Below are 14038 nucleotides of genomic sequence, written 5' to 3' on the forward strand. Positions count from 1 at the left end.
AAGCTCAGCCCAGCACAGGGGGTTGTAGAAGAGATGGCTGTGTGTCTGTTTTGCTGATTTATTCCAGGTAATTTCTGTAATGCATGTCTCTCTTCAGCACGCCTGCCTGCCAGGCTTCTAGTTACACCAGCACATCACTACACCATGCATGCCTCTATCCCCGCTAATGGTACATGCTCATAGCCATATCAAACCAAACATGGGCCGGGAGGATCAACTGTAATATTATTTAACACAGGTGTCCTGTGTGGGTGAGGAATGCCTGCCTGTATGGTACAGGGTTAATGAGGTGAGGCTGAAGCACGGCTTTGGTGAGAATCAGAAGACAAGGCGGTCTGATTTATGTGTTGGGATGGAACATCAACTTACTTGTAGTACAAAGGTCATGGTTTGTCTGTTTTGGATTTATACTGTAGTTTATCTGTTGATGCAGAACAGTATCAGACAGAATCTATGGAGAATCTTTCTGTTTTATAATGCCGCACACAATCATTGTCGTTTCAAAACTGCACTTAATTGCACTTGAACTTTTTTGTTGTTGAGTTTAGATAAAAACATAATCAAGGTTATTGTTAATGAACAAAAATTACTATCTGGCTCGAAGGACCATAAAACAGAGCACCACCTTGTAGTTGGAGGACTCATGTCTTCTCTATTCATCCTGTAGTAAGTATATTACGCTGTCCTCCACATTTCACCTGTTGCCTTCAGGTATTGCCTGTATCGCGCTGTCGTTCGTAGATGCTCAAGGATGCCCCCTGCAGGTTCTTGCCCACAACTGCACCACATCACCCAGAGGAGATCCCTCCAGCATCCTCCTACAGCCAGAACAGTTTGACACCCTGACAACTGTCATTAAGGTGGACTCCAACTACCTCAGCTCAGGTAAAGCCCGGTAGGTTTTCTCTAGAAATCAGGGTCCTGTTCATTAGGGCACATTGTAGCAAAATGTTTTGCAAGGGAAAATGAAAAGTATTGTTTCTTATTGGACTTTCAGATAATACCTCTCTGTTTAGTGCCGATGAACATGACCCTGCCAGGGTAGCCAGAGGAACCATTGGTGGAGTTGTTGTTGTGTATTTTTCTTGTTGAACAGTGTCATAAAATTATTTTTCTATTATGTGCTGCATTGTCGATTTCTTCTATTAAAAGTGCACTACGCAGTAAACGCTCCGCCGTTTCCTGGTTGCTAAAATTCTAATTGTTCGCCTAATTTCAGTTTGTGACAAAGCAAGCAAGTATAGTGTAGAGAATTCTACCATCTAAACTGCTGTGAAATATATTTTCCATAACCAAAAATATAGTATTATCAGCTGTTTGAAGATGGTGTACAAAACCGAAAGTAAAAGGCGCAAAAACTAAACTTCGGGAAGCATAGGAATAGTGCACATTCTTAGACTTTCAATGAGAATAACAGATCTATAACTCTTCTATGTGAATTTTGGCAGGTTGCCAAAAAAGTTACACTTTAAGCGTTTTAATTAAATCAATTGTTGACAAACTCAAACTTCCTAAAGCACCAATTCACAATATGGATTTGTTAATAAACAGAGCAATAAGTCCTATGTAATGGTCTCACTCTGGAATGAATATGCGATGTCACCTTGAGTAGGACAGCTACATCTGTCTGCATAATGATGGTCACTGCGGAATGTTACAAAGAGTTTTAATTCCCTCTTTTGATACAGGGATGTTTTTTGTCGATGTGACATTGAATACATTTCAATGAAACTTTTTTTTTTGTTTAAAGAACTTCAGCAAAATAATTCAGTGCATAAAACATTTATTTGCATATAGCTAACAACTTTAATTGGCAAATATGATTTCTGCTTCCTAGTTTGTTTGAGAGAATTAAATGAGTTCTGAGAGTAGCCTCCTCTCTCGTGTGGTAATCTAGTGAACCATTATGTATTTGTGTAGGGTTAGCAATTAGAGGCCAACTACCTGAACTGTTTAAATCTGCTGGGCCTTGCTCTACAGGACTGTCATCATTAATCAGGTGTGCTGCGTCTGCACTAGCCTGGTCCAAGATCTGTTTGTGCTGTATAGCCAACTCCTATGGTCATAGTCACAATGTGCTCATTGACAAGACAGCAGAAACAGAATTGGGACCAGGCTAGTTCAATGACCATAGGAGTTGGCAAGACGGCACAAACAGATCTGGGACAAGCAATGTTCTGGCTTGAAATTGTCACATGACAATGACCATAGGAGTTGTCAAAACAGCACAAACAGATCTGGGACCAGGCTAGTTCTACACATGCTCAGTGCTATGTCCATCAGTCAGTTGATCATCTGTTCTTCCTGACAGGGTCAGAGATGAGGGTACGTTTTGACATTTGGGAGCAAGGTAACGTTTCCCCCCTGCAGCTGACTGACAAACTGCGAGGAGCCCTGCGCCACACCCTCTGTGACGTCATCATGGAACTGAGGGTCCTGCCCAATCCGCTGTGTCTGGAGACGTTCCTTACCACACCTGGGAGAGGTCAGAGAGAAGACACAACTAACGGTGAGGAAATACTACTATTACAGTACCTGAACTGCAAATGCTTTATTGGTCCTCTTAGAAAGTGAATTCAGATTGTTGTTTAAAATGGTAGACTATGTTATCAATCAAATTCAGATTTGTTTTAAAATCAATCAATGTTATCAGGTTCATCTCCACATCTTCTTTTTAGGTCATTTAAGTTCTCCTCCATTGGAAGTGAAGGAATTTAAGGACAGCTTGATGTCTTGTAGTGGCTCTAGGAGTGTTAAGAACAGCCCCTCCCCCTTCACTCTGATCCCTCCCCCCTCTGGGACCAGCCCCAACACTGGACCAAGCACCCCCGAGTCTAACACACCCACCGGCAAGACCACCCGCCGAAGCTTCTGGGAAATACTGGTGAGTTCTCTTTCATTGAAAGTGTGACGTGTTGTAAAAGTGGATTGTGTCCAGAATGGCACTCTATTCCCTAATTAACAACTTTTCTATTTCTGGTAGTAGTGTACTGTATAGAGAATAGAGTGCCATTTCAGAATATTTCATCAAACAGTTCTATGTCTCAACTGAGTTGGTTCTGTCAGTGCTACATTCATCCGAGATCAACATTATATCAATATTTGGATTATGAACAACCACGTTGCTGTTTGATTCACTAGTAAAGAGTGATGAAGAAATGTTGATCCTCCCTGCAGAGCAAGCCAGACTCATCTGAGCTGGAGATCCCTAAGACGACAGACGACATCGTTCAGGAGAAGGGGGAGGAGGGTCGGACACGTAGGAGACACAGGACGGAGAGCGTGAAGCAGCAGTGGAGCCAGGAGAGGTCCATGGCTGTAGAACTGGAGCAGGCCCAGAGGTTCGCATATACACAGGCTGGATTTAGATCTGGGTTAAAAGAGGATCTGTTTTCTTCTAAATACTTTGAGTGTTTTATTTGGGCATAGTTTGAACTATTCTATTGGTTCCATTGCGACAGGCAAGTTCAATTAAGTGCAACTAAAGTATTTGAAAGACAGAAAATACCACTTGAAACAAAGTCTGGTCACCACTGTTAAATGTGGAGTTTGTCAGCAGTATTGCACTGTTTAATGGGTGTGTGTGTGTATGTTCCAACAGGAGACATGTGTCCCAGCTAGAGGAGGGGAACGTTGGGACCCTACACCCTCTGTATCAGGTCACCTGTCAGCCCTGGATCACCTTCATGGCTAACGTTGGTGAGTGGCTCCTCTGCCCTCTCCTTATTTCTGCTGGAGTGGAAAGGAGACAGGAGAGGAGGTAATATAAAAGATGATCTGCTTCCCAAACCGATTGTCTGTTTCGCTTGATGGGCTCTGGTCTAAAGTAGAGCACTGTAAAGGGAATATGGTGCCGTTTGGGATGAAGCCGTCGTCTCCTATCTCTTCTCTGTGAGAGACTCTCATTTTCTGTTTCATCTCCTTTTCTCTTGCTCTGTCTCTGGTGTAAACAGGATGCCCGTCCATTCAGCAGTGCACCGCTGAGATTGCCTCCCAGTTCCTGCTTCCTCCCATCCTGACAGAAATTGTCAATCTGGTCAGCTCCCTGGCCAGTGACACCACAGTCAAGGTGTTCGAGAGAATGAGGTGGGTCATTTGAAAGAATCAAGTCAATCGCTGGAAAGACACAATCACTGGAAAGAATCAAGCATATGAATATGTGTGCGTTATTTTAAAAGCTTCCAGCTAGTTTGGAAAGAGTATATATCAGGAACACATGTATATACATACATAAGCTTACAAACACATTTCACAAACTTCATCTTTCAAGACAGTTTTGAAAGGATATGTTTTTATATATAATGACTTTATCATTTGTGTTTTTGTTTGGTCCCTTAGTTGTACCCAAGGAGACATCTTTGTTCCCATGCCTCTGATCCAACACCTCAGCCAACCACCTGCCACATCTAGAACCTTCATCCTCATTGGAAGGAACTTCCACCAGTGGCATTGCTGCACAGAGCAAGGTACCTGCTATAGCCAGGGTTCTATTATCTCTGTGCTCTGAAAGAAGTCACTGTTCACTGTTTGCTTGACCCATGATTTTGTTTGCTTATTTGATTCATGGAGTTAAACATAATCATTGCCCTTTATAACTATGTGATGCTCATTTTATTCACCTCAAATGATGCCCCATTTCCTATTATTTTTGAGAAATAAGAAAATGTGGAGGTTCCCTTTTCCCCTGAGGTTCCCTTTTCCCCTGAGGTTCCCTTTTCCCCTGAGGTTCCCTTTTCCCCTGAGGTTCCCTTTTCCCCTGAGGTTCCCTTTTCCCCTGAGGTTCCCTTTTCCTCTCTGTAACTTTGGAATGTGTAGTTAAATATCTGGATTGTGTGGTCAAACATACTTTACTAAATGACTTAATGAATGTAGTAATACATCAGCATAATAGAGAGATATTATTATGATGCTAACAGGCAGAACTGGGCACAAACCCAAATACTACATTCTAACCCAACATGGAACATTTCTAGCTATTTCCAAATGTCTCATCGTAACTCTTTTCTTTCCACGTCAGAAACAGCATGCCTTTTATGGCATGGTTCTAATTGCTAATGATTAACTGTAGATGAGTGTAGACGTGCATTATATACACACAGGCAGCATTGTTTCTAAGCTTAGTGTGACATCACATGCTTTCTCTGCTACTGTTCTGCACTTGGGTTCACTCTCTCTTCTGTCACTGACAATCAAAGCAACCCTTTTCAAACTTTAACTGCCTAACATTTCTTTCTTTCTTTCTTTTGAAACAATCTCTGTCTGTAGCTTTAGCTTAGTGTCTCTGTGTAGCTATAGAGCTGTCTGTTGCCAGTGCCTGCATCCTGCCAGTGCCTGCATCCTGCCAATGTCATGCTGTTTGTTTGTGCTCATCTCTATTTGCCCACAGAAGACAGTTCAGATGATGAGAACACCCCTGTGCTTAGTAAGTTCACACGTAAGTCTGACTCTGCCCTCCTCCTCATAGTAGGTTGACAGGTAAGTCTGACTCTGCCCTCCTCCCCATAGTAGGTTGACAGGTAAGTCTGACTCTGCCCTCCTCCCCATAGTAGGTTGACAGGTAAGTCTGACTCTGCCCTCCTCCTCATAGTAGGTTGACAGGTAAGTCTGACTCTGCCCTCCTCCTCATAGTAGGTTGACAGGTAAGTTTACCTGCAGCCAGCCCAACCAAGCAACACTATCTCTAGGCTGTTCTGGTTTCATTCAGATTTCTTACAATTAATATGGAATTCTATTTACCTCTTGAGCCTCGTAAAATCTGTCCAAAAAAATAATGGTGAGAAAACGGAATCTCTGCTGCCTTCAGAAAGTAGTCATACCCCTTGACTTATTCCACATTTTGTTGTGTTCCAGCTGGAATTCAAAATTGATTAAAACATTTTTTTTTTTCTCTCACCCATATACATACAATACCCCATAATGACAAAGTGAAAAAGTGTTTTTAGATTTTATTTCAAATGTATTGAAAATGAAATACAGACATTTAAATTACATTAGTATTCACACCCCTTTTCTATTACACTCCAACTTGAGCTCAGGTGCATCCAATTGCCTTTGATAATCCTTCATGTCACTAAAATTTGATTGGAGTCCACCTGTGGCCAATTCAATTGTTTGGACATGATTTAGAAAGAAACACACCTGTTTATATAAGGTCCCACAGTTGACTTTGCATGTCAGAGCAGAAACTATACCATGAAGTCCAAGATCTCTGAGAATAGGTCTCTGTAGATCTCTGAGAATTATGAGGCATATACTGTATCTATCTGAGAAAAGGTATAAAACAATTTCTAGAGTGTTGAAAGTTTCCAAGAGCACAGTGGTTCTCCATCATTGGGAAATGGAAAAAATATGGAACTAAACAGACTACCTAGAACTGGCCGTCCAACCAAACTGAGCAACCAGGCAAGAAGGAGCTTGGTCAGGGAGGTGACCAATAACCCAATGACCACACTGACAGAACTACAGAGTTTCTTGGCTGAGTTGTGAGAACCTGCCAGAAGGACAACAGTCTTTACAGCACTTCACCAATCTGGGCTTTATGGGAGAGTGGCCAGACGGAAGCCACTCCAGAGAAAAAGGCACATGACAGGACGACTGGTTTTGCAAAAAGGCACGTGAAAGACTGAGCATATAAGGCAAAAGATTCTGTGGTCTGATGAGACAGAAAACCAGGCACAGCTCATCACCCATCTAACACCATCCCTACTGTGAAGCATGGTTGTGGCAGCATCATGCTATGGGGATGCTTTTCAGTGGCAGCGACTGGGAGACTGGTAAGGATAGAGAGAACAATAAATGGAGCCAAATACAGACGAATCCTTGATGAGAACCTGCTCAGAGTGCAAACGACCTTAGACAATGACCCCAAGCATATAGCCAAAGCAACGCTGGAATGGCTTCAGGACAAAGTCCTTGAGTGACCCAGCCAAAGCCCAGACTTGAATCCCATTGATAAACTGTGGAAATACTTGAAGATTGCTGTTCACTGCTGCTCCCCTTCTAACTTAAGAGCTTGAGAAAATCTACAAGGAAAAATGGGAGAGAATCCCCAAATACAGATTGGAAAATCTGATAGACATACCGAAGATGACTCAAAGCTGTAATTGCCGCCAAAGATGCTTCTACAAAGTATTGACTCAGGGGTGTGAATACTTATTTAAATGAGTTCTTTATTTCATTTTCAATAAATTAGCAAAAATGTATTAGAACATGTTTTCACTTTGTCATAATGGTGTATTGTGTGTAGACGGGTGAGAAAAATAATCAATTTAATCAGTTTTGAATTCAGGCTGTAACACAACAAAATGTGGAATAAGTCAAGAGGTATGAATACTTTCTGAAGACACTTAGTAATTTTTGGAATGTAAAGCTTTGTACTCAATGCTTAGCTGTATGCATGGTTGTGAGCTGTGCATCATATCATGTTGCTTAATAAGGATGACCTTATATCTGTGAATATGAAGAGTTCACAGTTTCCTCTGTCTCTTCTCCCTCAAACTGACTTCATATTTCAATTCCAAATATCAAATTTCACTATTTCTACTTTCATAAATTGTTGCAATTTCTCTTAAAGCTTAAGTCTCTGGCTGTTTGGAAAGTATTTTTTTCCACTGATGCTAAGTCTATTTCTTAGAAAAGGAAAGGTTTTCTTTTTCTCCTGCTCTAAAAGCAGTAGCAGACTAGCCCCATGCACGCCTCTCAGGATGGCTCTGTGAATCATTTTATGCAACTGGCCCTGGGGGCTTAGAAAACCTTACTGAGATATTTTGCTGGTTATGTCCTAAATTACATACTATTCCTTACCTAGTACACTAGTTTTGACCACAGCCCATAGCCTCTGTCTGCTAGGATGTAATGAGAACCGTTTATGATTTGAATTTTAATAGCTTCATATTTAAAATTCACTTTCCCACAATAGCGTAGCTGACTATCCGTTTAGTCATATACTCTATGGTAAATAAGAGATGAAATATTCTGATCCAAGACATTTAAGGTCCCCTAGTTAAATTGATTCTCAGCCTACCCTACCGTGTTTTATCTTAGAGACGGGGGTTTGGCTCCGCTCAGGTCTCTCCTGTCTTCTGTCTGTCTGCTCCAGGGTTGGTTATGGTCAAATATATTTAAATTCAGAAGTTAAACTGAAATTGCAGTTCCAATTGTCCTCATTGCTTTTCAATGAAGAACATCCGGAATTTAAATGTAATTAACCCCAACCCTGGTCATCGTCCCCCCCCTTGTGGCCCACTCTCACTGTCTTCCCTCCCTATATGTCCAATCAGCTCATAAAGGCTTCCAGCGCTTCGAGGCCTTGGAGCAGTCTGATTGGTTCAGCCCAGGGCAGTCCTGGAGGGGTGTGGCCCCAAGGCAGAGGTTTCTCCTCATACACATCCTGAAGAAGAAGGTGGGGAGAAGAGGAGTGTGTTGTTATTATAAAAATAAAACAAATTATTCGGAAGCAGCAGCTATTCTTCCTGGTGTGTGTGTTCCTGGTGCATGCGTGCGCACGGGAGTTGCCTACAACAAGAGATGGCAAAATTTATCGGGTTGTTGCTCCATTTTCACTCAAATGCTGTATGGGGTGGGTTGATCTCTCTCTCGCTTTCTCGCTCTCTCCCTCCCAGGTGACCCTGTACACCTATAACTGGTCAGTGGACCTTGGAGCCTCTCTGAACCGTGGGCTGGTGAGGCTGGTCCAGTGGCAGAACGCCAGGGCCCACGTTGTCCACTGTCTCCTCAACCAGAAGATGGGTCTCTTCCACCACTGCTGCTTCTCTGACACACCGGCCCACACAGATCTCAAACAGGTAAACGTTTCTCACTCACCAAGTTCATATACATGTACCAGAAAATCCACTGTCAATCTCACACAACTATCATTCTTGTATGAGTGTTAGATTGTAACCACACACCAAGACCATTACTGAGGTCTTTAAATCACACACCTGCCCAAGACCTGAAAAGGTAAATGCTCAGTCTCACGCACGGCACAGCTGTCTGCTTTAATTCATCACAGTCTAACACCCTCTGATGCAACATAACTGTGGCCTATAAGTATACATTATATTAAACATATGCCACACACAATCTACGGATGGTACAATGTTAGGATTGGGACCATTGTCCTGGTGGCTTATAAAAGTTGGGGAATCAGTCTGTTAGTTGGTGGTGCATGATATAGGATTTAGGCTGTCTTTTCAGTTTCCTTCTACACGGGCCAGTACCCTTGTCTCACTGGACCATGGCTCCTGCTTTCACCTGGGGCCAAAGCAAGGCCACTGGTACTTTTTAGATGGCATTTACATAACAATGCCACACGTGTAATGGTAACACAATTATACTAGAGTTTACATGAACATAAAACACTGGCGTCGAGGTAAGTCTCCATGGAAATGCGGTGTTAGTGGAGCATCTGGTGGTACAGCAAGTATAGGCCAGGCCACTCCCGAGGCAGGTTACACACATCTGTCAGCTCCTGAGGGTGGGACGTGGATTCCTTCCACACTAGCAGGTCCTGTACCTCCTCATTGCTTTTCTTTTATTTCCCCCTCTCGCTCTCTGCTTTGTCGCTTCTCCTCTTAGCTGAGGCTGGGTGTCTTCTTGTCACTAAATCCCCTCCTTCATCTCTGTTTCTCTCTGAGGTTTAAACAGCAGTAGTCTGCTATCTGCTATCAACAGCTCTGTCACTTGTTTACTTTGTCCTTTACATTCAGTTCTTTCAGCCCTCATTGGAATTGCATTGCAAGGAGCTGCATTGTTAAGCTAAATGGTGTAACTACAGTTACAATATGTGCAATATCATATACTTGAAATCTCCAAGACTTATGGATCTGATCTTCCTGAATCCATTTGCACTGTTTTAAAATTCATAGTGCACTACTTTTAACCGGAGCCCTTTGATCCCTGGTTAAAAGTAGTGCACTAAATAGGGAATTGGGTGCCATTTGGGATGTACACTTTGTCTGTTAATTGTACTGAGTAGATTCCCCTTGGTCTTTAATACAGAACATCACCATGACCTCGTTTCTTCCCCTCTCTGATCATCTCCCTCCCTCTTTTCCCTCCCTCCCTCCCTAGGTATGGCATGTCAGCACTGAGGCCTTCATTCCTTCTTCTAGTCCTCTTTTTCACCTTTTCAGTCAACATCTCCGTCAGCCTCCTTGTATCTCTGAATCGTTTTGATAAGCTCCCGGAGAGGAGCGGAGAGAATGACTGTGTCCCAAATAAATCAAATCAAATGTTATTTGTCACATGCTCCGAATACAGCAGGTGTAGACCTTACCGTGAAATGCTTACTTACAAGGACTTAACCAAAAATGCAGTTCAAGAAATAGAGTTAAGAAAATATTTGCTAAATAAACTAAAGTAAAAAATGTAATAAAAGTAACACAGTAAGATTACATAACAATAACAAGGCTATATACAGGGGCTACCGGTACCGAGTCAATGTGGGGGGGTACAGGTTAGTTCAGGTAACTTGTACATGTAGGTAGGGGTTTTAGTGACTATACGTAGACAGTAAACAGTGAATAGCAGGAGTGTAAAAACAAAGGGGGGTGTCAATGTAAATAGTCCGGGTGCCCATATGAATAACTGTTCAGCAGTCTTATGGCTTGGGGGTAGAAGCTGTTAAGGAGTCTTTTGGACCTCCGGTACCACTTGCCGTGTGGCAGCAGAGAGAACAGTCTATGACTTGGGTGGCTGGAGTCTTTGACCATTTTTGGGCCTTCCTCTGACACTGCCTAGTATATAGGTCCTGGATGGCAGGAAGCTTGGCCCCAGTGATGTACTGGGCCATACGCACTACCCTCTGTAGTACCTTACAGTCGGATGCCAAGCAGTTGCCATAACAGGCGGTGATGCAACCGGTCAGGATGCCAAATCTTTTCAGTCTCCTGAGGGGCATAATGACTGTTTGGTGTGTTTGGACCATTACACTTTGTTGGTGATGTGGGCACCAAGGAACTTGAAACTCTCGACCCGCTCCACTACAGCCCGTCAATGTTGATGGGGGCCTGTTCGGCCCTTCTTTTCCTGTAGTCCACGATCAGTTCCTTTGTGTTGCTCACATTGAGAGGTTGTTGTCCTGGCACCACACTATGTAGTGGAATAGCACCCTATTCCCCTATGTAGTGCACTGCTTTTGACCGGGTGCCATTTGGGACACAGCTGAGGAGTGTAGAGAATCACTCAGCTCTCTGACTTCACGGCCCGTGTTTTTAGTTCCGTAGCTCCAGGGTCAATAACAAAGAATGCCTATAATTTCTGAGCAGTCTGCCTGAATGCTTGACTACAAGAGAGGAAAGGGAGAGGTATTTTTAGGTGCTTTTAGGTGATTTTGCTAAAAGAATAGGCACTGTTTTACTCGTTGCTTTTCCCTTGGAACATAAGAGGATACCCATATTGCGTTTTTGTTTAACAGTGTGTTTGAGGTCATAACTGTGATAAATGGGACAAACATCCTCCCAACATTTTGTCAGTAAATAAGTGCAATGCCATTGCCCCCAGTGTCATCGCAAGACAACCAATTACAGTGCAAAAAAGTCAACATGAAAGAAAGGAAATGTCCCAAACTTTTTCTCTATTTCGTTCTCGATGCCCTCTTAATCGCCTCTACACTAATGAATGAGGACAGAAGGCAGAGTCAAAGCGGCAGAAAATTTGCCCGCGCAGACCGTCATCTGTCACTGTCCTGATGAGGAGCACAGTGGGCACTAGTGCCCAGTTCAACCCCCTTCGCCCCCTGGGCGTGAGACAGACACTGGACAGAGGGCTCTGCCCGTAGAGATCCTATTAAATTATTATTCTAATTTCTAATTCTATGGCTTTGCCACACTGGGGCATCTGGGCCCTCCCCGTCCTCCTCTTCCTCCTCGTTCATTGCCCCGGTCCTGCCCAGCAGCCATTAAGCTGCTCTCTTGAACTAACTTCCCCAAAAGTTCCTTTTAGTGGGGGGGGGGGGGGGGTTGAGGGCATATAAGCTGTGCAGTGTAAATCAGGGCATGCTGTCCATGCACCATCTCCAAAGCTTCAGCACTCTTTTGGGTTGACTATAATCCCTGCTACAGTTTGAGTCAAGGGCTCAGTCCAGTTGTGTTAGGCTTTTAAAGTAGATCATGGTTTCAACCCTACCAGAGTTGGTCTGTACATTTGATGTCTATAAACAGATACTGTAGTTTATGAAAATATGGGTTTTTAAAGTGTAATTCTACCGTTAGGTTTATCTAATATGTCAAATAAAATCTAATTGTATTGGTCACTTACACGTGTTTAGCAGATGTTATTGCGGGTGTAGCGAAATGCTTGTGTTCTTAGCTCCAACAGTGCAGTAATATCTAACAAGTAATATCTAATAATTTCACAACAATACACACAAATCTAAGTAAAGGAATGGAATTAAGAATATATAAATATATAGACGAGCAATGTCAGAGCGGCATAGACTAAGATACAGTAGGATAGAATACAGTATATACATATGAGATGAGTAATGCAAAATATGTGATCATTATTAAAGTGACTAGTGTTGCATTATTAATGTGGCCAGTGATTTCAAGTCTATGTATATAGGCAGCAGCCTCTAATGTGCTGGTGATGTGATAGCTATTTAACATTCTGATAGTCTTGAGATAGAAGCTGTTTTTCATTCTCTTGGTCCTAGCTTTGATGCACCTCTACTGACCTCGCCTTCTAGATGATACCAGGGTGAACAGGCAGTGGCTCAGGTGGTTGTTGTCCTTGATGATCTTTTTGGCCTTCCTGTGACATCGGGTGCTGTAGGTGTCCTGGAGCACCACCCTCTGGAGAGCCCTGCGGTTGCGGGCGGTACAGTTGCCATACCAGGCGGTGATACAGCCCGACAGGATGCTCTCAATTGTGCATCTGTAAAAGTTTGAGGGTTTTAGGTGCCACGCCAAATTTCTTTAGCCTCCTGAGGTTGAAGAGGCGCTGTTGAGCCTTCTTCACCACGCGGTCTGTATGGATGGACCATTTCAGTTTGTCAGTGATGTGTACGCTGAGGAACTTGAAGCTTTCCACCTTCTCCACTGCGGTCCAGTCGATGTGGATAGGGGTGCTCCCTCTGCTGTTTCCTGAAGTCCACGATCAGCTCCTTTTGTTTTGTTGACGAGTGAGAGGTTATTTTCCTGGCACCACACTCCCAGAGCCCTCACCTCCTCCCTGTAGGCTGTCACGTCATTGTTGGTAATCAAGCCTACTACTGTTGTGTCGAGGCGTGCGTGGCCACACAGTCATGGGTGAACAGGGAGTACAGGAGGGGGCTGAGCAGGCACCCTTGTGGGTGGTGTTGAGGATCAGCGAAGTGGAGATGTTGAACAACATTCTTACATAGGTATTCCTCTTGTCCAGATGGGATAGGGCAGTGTGATGGCTTTCGTCTGTGGATCTATTGGGGCGGAAAGCAAATTTATGTGGGTCTAGGTAAGGTAAGGTAGAGGTGGCAGGTAAGGTAGAGGTGAAATGATCCTTGACTAGTCTCTCAAAGCACTTCATGATGACAGAAGTGAGTGCTAAGGGAAGATAGTCATTTAGTTCAGTTACCTTTGTTCCTGTACCCAAGAAAGCAATGGTTCCATCTTGAGGCATGTGGGGACAGCAGAATGGGATAGGGAGAAATTGAATATGTTCGTAAACACTCCAGCCAGCTGGTCTGCGCATGCTCTGAGGATGTCTGGGCCGGCATCCTTGCGAGGGTTAACACACTTAAATGTCTTAGTCACGTCAGCCATGGAGACGGAGAGCCCACAGTCCTTGGTAGCGGGCCACGTCGGTGGCACTGTGTTATCCTCAAAGCGGACGAAGAAAGGTTTTAGCTTGTCTGAAGAAAGACGTCGGTGTCCGCGACGTGGCTGGTTTTCCTTTTGTAATCCGTGATTGTCCGTAGACCCTGCCATATACAGTTGAAGTCAGAAGTTTACCTACACTTATGTTGGAGTCATTAAAACTCGTTTTTGAACCACTCCACAAATTTCTTGTTAACGAACTATAGCTATTGACAAGTCGGTTGGGACATCTACTTTGT

General features: G+C 43.4%; 1 protein-coding gene across 1 annotated transcript in view; it reads left to right on the forward strand.

The window, feature by feature from the left end:
- The window catches only part of LOC106560333 (KICSTOR complex protein SZT2), a 188366-nt gene that overhangs the window by 107676 nt on the left and 66652 nt on the right, over window positions 1–14038 (forward strand). Inside the window, 10 exon segments of the mRNA XM_082956975.1 lie at window positions 712–885; window positions 2312–2509; window positions 2679–2884; window positions 3178–3341; window positions 3602–3699; window positions 3954–4086; window positions 4339–4466; window positions 5387–5434; window positions 8280–8401; window positions 8622–8804. Of these exon segments, the coding sequence (XP_082813101.1) occupies window positions 712–885; window positions 2312–2509; window positions 2679–2884; window positions 3178–3341; window positions 3602–3699; window positions 3954–4086; window positions 4339–4466; window positions 5387–5434; window positions 8280–8401; window positions 8622–8804 (1454 nt within the window).

Source organism: Salmo salar, chromosome 10 (genome assembly GCF_965601325.2).
Source record: "Salmo salar chromosome 10, fSalSal1, whole genome shotgun sequence".
Classification (NCBI taxonomy): domain Eukaryota; kingdom Metazoa; phylum Chordata; class Actinopteri; order Salmoniformes; family Salmonidae; genus Salmo; species Salmo salar.